This window comes from Cibotium barometz, chromosome 57 (genome assembly GCF_041138505.1).
Source record: "Cibotium barometz isolate CiBa-2024 chromosome 57, ASM4113850v1, whole genome shotgun sequence".
NCBI classification, from domain to species: Eukaryota; Viridiplantae; Streptophyta; class Polypodiopsida; order Cyatheales; family Cibotiaceae; genus Cibotium; species Cibotium barometz.
Window position 1 is genome coordinate 35,797,513 of NC_141102.1, and position 9,093 is coordinate 35,806,605.

Here is a 9,093-nt window from a genome sequence, read left to right on the forward strand (position 1 = left end):
ACTTACATACCTATAGATACACATACATACATAATATATATATAAGTGTGTGTATCTATAGGTATGTAAGCATGTATACAAAGATTTTATTGAAAGATGTGAGATGAGATCTTCTTAGATTCAAATTTAAAATTGCATTGGAAGATGTGAGATTTGGCTCCTCCTCCTCACGCTTGGAGGAGGAGTGGTTATTTTGAATTAGCCCCACCTCCTTTGCCCACGTGGAGGGAGGTGAGGTTGTGGTTAATCTTGTATAGACATGTGTGTGCGGCATCGACATACATATAAATCTATTTATATATACATACTGACATACCTATAGATACACATACATACATAATATATATATAAGTGTGTGTATCTATAGGTATGTAAGCATGTATACAAAGATTTCATTGAAAGATGTGAGATGAGATCTTCTTAGATTCAAATTCAAAATTGCATTGGAAGATGTGAGATTTGGCTCCTCCTCACACTTGGAGGAGGAGTGGTTATTTTGAATTAGTCCCACCTCCTTTGCCCACGTGGAGGGAGGTGAGGTTGTGGTTAATCTTGTATAGATATATATATATATATAAGAAACTCAATGAGTAAATGGTTTGATGGTGATAACTAATTGTGAGTCCCAATGTATCTAGGCGTGTGGAAAAGAAACCCCCAAACACTTGTCTTCTCTTCTCCTTTTACCTTTTCAAAAATTCTCTCTCTCCTTTCTCCACTTAAAGGGGTGGGGACTCTTCCTTTAGATAGATATAGATATAGATATAGATATAGATAGATAGATAGATTAGAAGATATGTATGTGTGTATGTATGGAAGAAGGGTGGGGAATTTTAGCAACAGCATAGACCTTCCAATGCTGTAAAATTCGAGTGATTCCATCCTGGCTGCTGCCAAAACAATGCGGCAAACCAGTGTTCGAAAAAAACCTGGGTATAGTGTAATTTGCACCTGCAGATTTTTAAAACTACCTTTAAATTTGAAACTTAAGGGTATAAAAACCCGCAGATTTTGAGCGGTTGTAAAACAAAAACCTTCAAAATTTGAAAATTTTCTTTATAAATAATTTCACAATTTTTAGATGAAAGTTTTTTACTTTTTGAGAAAATAGTTTTTTTCGAACACCGCGGCAAACCCATCACTTCCGCCTGACAATGTTCAATTTTGTCCAACATGGGGCCGTTTTATAGGAGTTCACTGTTCCTGCCGTTGAAGTGACGGCGGTATTTATGTGAAGTGATGGTTTTACCAAGGTGCCCATTTTTCTACACTTTATTGCATCTGCATTGTTATTGGCAGTTTTTTTCTTTGTACAAGCTTGCTCTTTTTCTATTATATATATAATATATATATATATATATATATTATAAAGGCCCGTCAACTTAGTGTACACGTGTCGAAAGAATAGAATTTAAAACATTTCTTAATAAATTAAAAAATATAAAATATAAAAGTCAGAACCTTCGCCGATCTTTGTTTCTTCTGCCGATCAATCCTGTGGTCAGTGCACATGCCATCTCCCCTGTAAATCTCTCGCAAATCTTCAGTTTATGGAAATTCTCCATAGCATCAGATGTCGGCCTGACGTTTCGGTTAGGGTTTCTCTGTTCCCCCCCCCGACTATATCTTTTACCTTTTTCCGATAATTGCCTGCTTAATCTGTCGTTATTTTTCTAATTTCTAACATCAGTTCTGCACACAAGCCATATCGAAACCCTAGGTTTTGTTCTTCCTACAAATGCTATTCTGAAATCCTAACTTCACATATGCAGAGCAGAAAAAACTTACAATGAAGATCGCCTGAAGCTTCTTGCTGATGATCAGATAATGCTTGCTTTGTATCTTCAGGTTTTTCTCTTTTGATCCCCGTGTCACCTTTGGATGGTTTTGGACGCACTAGAGGCTCTCGATCTTCATCGTTGTTCACCACAGAAATGCGTGATTAAGGACTTCAATAGATAATACGATAATTAAAATTGGAGTAGTGCGACAGCTAATTAAGATTAGGAAAAACAGGCATCATTAATGGAAAAGCTGCATTTCACTGGCTGGTCTGCCTTTAGGTGCACGTTGGTGGTTTGGCCGGGTGCGATGAATATCGTCTCCACCTCCAGAGGTTTTGTGTACACTGCGTCCACCTCCAGTCGGAAAGAAATGGACGGATGTTTCATCAGCAAGGGAAGGCTGCAGGTGCATTAATTCTATTAGCACGTAGTACCTTACATAATTAAATGTAGATTAGATTAATATAATCGAACGCTGGTGCCCATGTTTATGTAGGGGCCGCTGTGGTGCCTGTGGAGAGTGGAGAGACCTACTTGCTGCGAATTGTTAACGCGGGTTTGAACGCGGAGCTCTTCTTGAGCGTGGCCGGACATAAGCTCACAGTTCAAAGGTTTTTGACTTTGGGCAACATCAGAAAGCAAGGGTTGTGTGTCCGGGCAACACTTGACAGGTTGTTGGGCTCTTCCTGGCAAGGGTTTGAACCTTACAACAGGCTGTATTGCAACATGAAAACTTCAACCTGAGAGTGCATTTTGACAGTCTCATTGCAATTTTTTTGCTTTATCAGTTAGTGTGTTTGGAATAGTTAAGCGATTACATGTACCCTATCAGTTAGCGTGTTTGGAATAGTTAAGCGATTACATGTGCCTGGCAAGATTGCCCATCCAAGGCTCATGGGTGGCTCATGCCCTTTTATGTGTAACATTGTTCACTCTCATATGATTATCAGTGATTCCCTCGGCTGCAATGCTAGGCTTTGAACATAGGTAAGAGTGTTGCTACGACATTATTATTATTCATTCTCAAGTAATACAATTATGTTACGTTAATTCCTATCCCCTACCTTTGCCCCGCTTACAAAAATACCCCTATAAAGAGAAGCGATTGTGTAATTATGATTTGGTATGTCCCAATTCGGTGAGGGAAAATTACACTAAATGCTTCGTTTAAGCATAGAAATAATCAGACGATGAAATTGGGGTTATTCAACTATCGAGAATGAAAATTCAACCGAAAAAATTTAAACGTTCATGTAGCGGTTAATGCCCGAGTAGTTTAGGTCGCGGAATTTTGCAAATTTGAGCGACCATTGGATTCTACCAAATTGGATCTATTGAAAGGTTGAATTTGTGAATGTAATCAAATCCCAAAAAATGAGGAAATTCAAGACATTTATTTCAAAAGCTTTGCCCTTTCTGTAGGAATGATAAAATCTCCAACTGTCCATCCATTGAGATATTTTATTAAAATTTAAACATTGCTGAAGGTTTACTATCCAAAGAAAGAGAAAAAGATTAATGTCTACTTTCTTAACCATGTTCAGAACAAAGCAACATTAAAGCCTAACCAGTATTGTTAATATTTTAATTTTAATTTTTAATATTAAGAACCAAACAATATATAACCTAAGTTAGAATACAGTACCCAAATTTCAATATCGTCTTCTCCTAATCCGTCTTCTCTAAATCTCCAATACAAACATAAAGTCACAGTTAGTTTTAGATGGGCATATTTTTGGTTGCCCTTCTTCTTTTGACATTTGGTAGATTATTCCATATTTCTTTTTGAAAATTATTCTATATTTCTTTTTTGAAAGGAAAATTTAGAATTAATATGTCAATTGACAATTAAATTTTCTTCGAGGCCTTCATATAACGGGGTTGGAAGTACATCATTTCTTATTAATGTAGATTGTTTCAATTTTTAAAATCTAGTATCGAAGTCTTTAAAAAAAAGAATTAATGATCGGAAAACACATAAGAATTTCTTGTTTTTCACGAGGATTAATACGTATAGAAAGAGATTTCTTAACTAGATCAAAATGATTATTCTAAAGCTTGGTTAAGTTAAATGACTAACACATAATTAGAACTAATGCCTTGTGTGACCTGGTCCACCACTCATCAGGTGTGTTGGGTTGGCGTCGTGCCACTATTTACCTTAGCATGCCAATTCTTATATTATCGTAGAAGGCCTCCAGGGCTTAGCATTGTGTGACCCATCACCTTGGCTTTATTGTGGTCCACCACTCGTCAGGTGTCTTGGGCTGGCATCATGGTGCCCTAACACTAATTTACCTCAGAATGCTAATTCTTACATTAACCCTAAAAAGCTGGTAAGGCCTAACTACCTTTTGCAAAGGAAACTCGGAGAGTTTCGAAACTACACAATTTTCAAGAACAAACTCCCCATTGTGAGAGTATTTTGGCAACATGAGGTCTCCACCCTATATTTATTTCCTTTATGAATTTCTTATTATTCATAATGAGACTCATTTAAGTCATGCTTTACAAGGAAGGGCTTTGTTGTCTCATTAGATTTGGTTGAAGAAAAATCTTAAAGTTACTCCTACCTTTTATGTTTTCCACTAGCCTTTTTTAGACACTAGTTATTAATGCACATAGTAGTTTTTTAGCACTGGTTGCTTGGAAAATATGGGATACCATGTATGGCAATTTAAAAATCATAAGCGTTGAAACATAAAGTCCATACATCTCAGCTTTATGTTTTCTACTAATAACAGCTCTACCTTTTGTGTTTGGCACTAGCAGTTCTTCGACACTTGTTATTAATGCACATGGTATTTTTGAGTAATGGCTAGAATTTGCAAAATATGGGATAGCATATGTATGGCAATTTAAAAATCATAAGCATTGAAACATACAATCCATTAATCTTATAGACAAAAAACCTTCAATTTATATAGTAGACAATGAGTTCACATATTGATGACTCCTACAAGGGATAAATTAAGATGGTAGAGCAACCTCCATCCACTATCTATCTCTGGTAGGTGTTATCTTCTTCATGGTGGAGCCTCCAAGGCCTCATCATCACATGGTCCTCGTGTTGCAAAATATGGCAATGCATCACATACCCCGGGCCTTGAGTTGGATCAAAGCTGAAGGGGTTCCCATCTCTTGTTGTAAAGTGTACAAGAATACGAAGCATAAAGTAGTCCCAAGTGATCACATTGTCCTTCCATCCTCGTTGATATGGTGCTGGGCTTTGCGGGTAGTCTAGAAAGCATGTGCCATCATTTGGGTATGCTATACTTGCGGAACATTCATGGTTCATATAGGCGTCGGTATCCATTCTTTGATTGTTAAGGACTTGGAATTGAATGAGATGGATATGGACGCTATGGGGCACCCCTGAGGCGTTGATGATTTCCCAGATTTCAGTGCTTCCATCGACAGGGTCTATGTCTACGGGATCATGCCAAGTCTGGTTACCGAACCCAAATTCATAATCTCTATGAGTTGTGTAGTTCCTATGAGCAGTGATGTCGATGGTTCGTACATTACGTGGTTGAGTCATCATAGAATCCTAAATAAACAACGAGGTTAAGCTCTGCCCAAGTGTGTGCATCTTGTGAAATAAGCAACAAAACAATAAAGAAGTGAGTTGATTGTGTGATTATGATTAGGTTACCTTGTTTTCGTTGGCCTTGGCCATGCGTTGCAAATTCCTTGGCAAATTCTCCATATAGTCCGCATCCGTGATTATACCTTCGTCTGTGCCTCCCTCATCAACGACTATGAACTTCATGACCACAGAGCTCGAGGGTTGTAAGAAGGGTTCATCACGTCCATCAAGTGGCAAGGGGAAGTTTCTTAGGATGACTTCGTCCCCATTCTCAAACCCTGAGAAGTCGAGCACTACATCGATCCTATCAGCTGGGAAGAGAAGAAAGTTGACTTGGGTCATGGGCTCAGGAAGAAACCCACCATCGGTGCCGATATGCAAGATGGTGAGGTTTTGAAGGCCGTGGGTGAAGTACAAGCCCACGTACCTTGCATTGCAAGCTTGGAGAATGCGAAACCTGTAAGGCTTGGCATAGACATGCAAGAAAGGCCAGATCTTACCATTCACAACCCAAGTGTCAAACCACTCGGGGCACCAATACTGAGTAGCGAAGTCATCTGGTCCAGGAAGGTTGATGGATCCATTAGGGAAGAAGCGCCAATCTTTGATGATGAGAGGGATGCCATCCGGGAGGTTCACCATCTTCTCCTCCTCTTCTGTGGGCCGAAGAATGTAGAGGCCCGTTAAGCCGGCAAGGTTGTTGAGGCGCGTGATGCCCATTGTGTGGTCGTGGTACCAGAGTGTTGTAGGGTATTGCCGGTTCGGGTACACATAGTCTTGTGTAACGTATGCAGGGCCCGTCTCATTCTTGTGCGTGAACCATGCATCAGGATTCCCATCGTAGCTGCTTGGTACCTCCGCACCATGCAAGTGCGCAACCACTGGCACACCGCCTCTCGTTGGCCGCGCCCACTCCACATACGCATTGCTAGGTTGGGGTAGGAAGTGGTGCTCGTCCGGAATGTGATTCTCCCATCGAACATGCGACACTACGTATCGCCTTGCCTGCGCCCAATTCATCCAATTTGAAAACCCCCACTCATCATCATCATCATATAATCCTTGACCATCACCTACCTAAACCCTTTCTCTGGTTATAAAAATCCGTCGCGGGCTAGCACACCTCGAGAGCACCAAATCCGGAGGGGGGAGGGCTGCGGGGTGTGAGGGCATGGCACCGCGACGGGCCTAAAAAGAAAAAAAGGAAAACAATGATTTATCACAGGTGCCTAAATAGGCTACAATGTGTTAACTTAGAGCTTGTAGTTTTACAAACAATTATGGTTTGCTCTGCTTTTTTCACTTACCATCAAAGTAGGCCCAGGAAACCCAGCTGTGTCCTGGCTCGTCCCGAACGCGTACAGAGTAGTGTTGGGCAAGTCTCGGTGTAGTTTCTGCGGCAGAGAGAAGGACATCGAGGCGAGACATGAAGTTACTAACATGATAGATATATATCTATGAAGTTATTACCATTAGAAATATCACCACCAGCATGTATTCACCTGAGAGATTTTGTAGGCACCCATGGTGAGCGGTTGGCCGTTGGAGACGTCGATAACGGGGGGGAAGGTAAGGGGCTCTATGAATTTCTCCAAGGGAGGGCTTAGCGCGTAGATGCATTGTGGAAGATAAGGGAGAGGAGGCGGAGCTGGAGCCGTTGTCGGAGCCGGAGCGGTACTAGCTAGTACTGCAACATCATTAAACTGGGAAGGGCGCCTTAATGCGCCAAATGCAAGATGGTTGAAGAGGAGGAGGAGGAGGAGGAGGAGGAGGAGGTGAACACAATACAATGGTGGCCACTTCTCCATCTTCTTCTCCACCTGTTGAGTGGCGCGCTCGATGGTTGTAAGAAGGAGATACTGCTGCTCTTTGTAAGCAATCATGCTATGGTTTTTCGCGTGACTGATCGTGTGGTGGGGCAGAATTGAAGACAAGGCACGCACTGGTCCCTTGTTGAACAGTGCTTTTAAATCTAGAACACGTGTTTCGGACGTGTTGGGAAACTCATTTTTACCGTACCTTAAGGCTTAGATGGATCTTTTTTGCTCCTTTTGGAGAAGGAAATTATCAAAAATTTTAAATTGTTGAAAAGGCTCAGTCTACGACAATGGTGTTATTCATAAAGTGCATGTAAGGACTTGTATACGTTCTTTAGGTTTTCTTGCTTTTTGCTTCTTTTTTTTAAAATGTTCATGCCAAAAAGCTGAAGCCTACGTTGCATGGTATCTATGGTGGATCACATAGGACATATATACATATATATATATATATATATATATATATATATGTGGGACAAGTTGATGAAACAACCAGCTACAATGACATGTTTGGGATTGACATCACTAAGGGCCTATCACCTCTAAAATGTCTCTTGGAGGTCAATGCATGGATGTTTGGTGAACAAAGACCACTCTTAGGGTTAGAAGGGGCCATGGGTGAGGCGGCATGGCCTTTGGAAAGATATACCAATGATATGAGGTCAAATAATAGATCGGCTCTAAAGTTATAAGCTACACATTAGCAAACATCCCCAATGACCTTGACAAGATGCAGGAGCACATATCGATGCTCACTAGTATTATGAACAAGGGGATCATGGCCTTAATCTTTGGGAGAATGTGGGAGCTTAGCATGAAGGAGAAAAAAATAGGCAAGCTAAAGAGTATGACCCAACTGCTAGAAGCAAAGCTATAAAGAGTAAAAGTGGAGAAGGAGCACATCAACATGGGCTATAAAACTTTTGTTGAACAAGGAGAAATGAAAGCATGAGAGAGAAGAAAATATGCCAAGTATAGCTCTCCAAAAATGTGTATAAAGCACATCGAGTATTAGTAGGTGAGAACTAAGGTTCATTTAGACACACTATATATATATATATATATATATATATATATATATATATATATATATATATACATACATACATACATACATACATACATACATATGTATGTATGCATGCATGTATGTATGTATGTATGTATATGTATGTATGTATACATACATATATATATATATGTATGTATGTATGTATGTATACATACATATATATATATATGTATGTATGTATGTATGTATGTATGTATATATATATGTATATATATATATATATATATATATATATATATATATATATATATATATATATATAGACCTATATCTATTCATGTGGATACCTTTTTACCATTCATTTATATATAGAGAGATAATAAATTTCTTTAGAGAGAGGGACCTGGGAGGTTTAATGATTCATGATTATATAGAATAGAATATAAAATGTGTTATTTTTTGTGTTAATAAATGTTTATTTAAAAAGAATTTCTTTGTGGGGAGAGAGAGAGAGATTGTATTAGCATCTATAGAACTTTTCTGGTGGGTCATTTCGCTTGCCTTTCGACATAGACCTGCTACTTTTGAGTTTTCTGCTTAGGTTACCACTTAAGACATAAAAGAATGTAAGATCAAAGAAATAATTCTTTCACTTGAGCATAGTTGGGTCTTAATCTATTCCACATATGTGTGATTTGGTTTGTGAGTCACCGTTTGGATTATTTTCACAACCCATAATTTCTTCTAGATAAAATAAAATTTAAAAAATATTTCATTGATATATTTCTTAATGATGTACAGTATGGATAGCGAGGAAGTCATTGTGAGGTGTTCCATGGATGTTGAGGATAGAAGCCATCGTACAGAGTATTCAAGAGTAGATAATGAGAA

At 39.0% G+C, this 9,093-nt stretch overlaps 2 protein-coding genes across 3 annotated transcripts; one reads left to right on the forward strand and one right to left on the reverse strand.

The window, feature by feature from the left end:
- The first annotated feature begins 1,478 nt into the window (after window positions 1-1,478).
- Window positions 1,479-2,560, forward strand: LOC147606705 (uncharacterized). Of its 2 annotated transcripts, XM_086791985.1 has the most exons (4): window positions 1,479-1,500; window positions 1,773-1,848; window positions 2,064-2,190; window positions 2,281-2,559. In XM_086791985.1, exons 2-4 carry the CDS (start codon window positions 1,828-1,830, stop codon window positions 2,526-2,528), a joined length of 396 nt encoding a protein of 131 aa, XP_086648111.1. In that variant the 5' UTR covers window positions 1,479-1,500; window positions 1,773-1,827; the 3' UTR covers window positions 2,529-2,559. The 2 variants fall into 2 exon arrangements, with proteins under 2 accessions (XP_086648111.1, XP_086648110.1); XM_086791984.1 differs by lacking the exon at window positions 1,479-1,500 and having other exon boundaries at window positions 1,724-1,938; window positions 2,281-2,560.
- Window positions 2,561-4,663: 2,103 nt separating this feature from the next.
- Window positions 4,664-7,276, reverse strand: LOC147606706 (uncharacterized). The gene is made up of 4 exons (XM_086792171.1): window positions 6,876-7,276; window positions 6,681-6,767; window positions 5,440-6,378; window positions 4,664-5,334 (listed from the first exon to the last, which is right to left on the reverse strand). Exons 1-4 carry the CDS (start codon window positions 7,254-7,256, stop codon window positions 4,786-4,788), a joined length of 1,956 nt encoding a protein of 651 aa, XP_086648297.1. The 5' UTR covers window positions 7,257-7,276; the 3' UTR covers window positions 4,664-4,785.
- Between the last annotated feature and the right edge of the window lie 1,817 nt (window positions 7,277-9,093).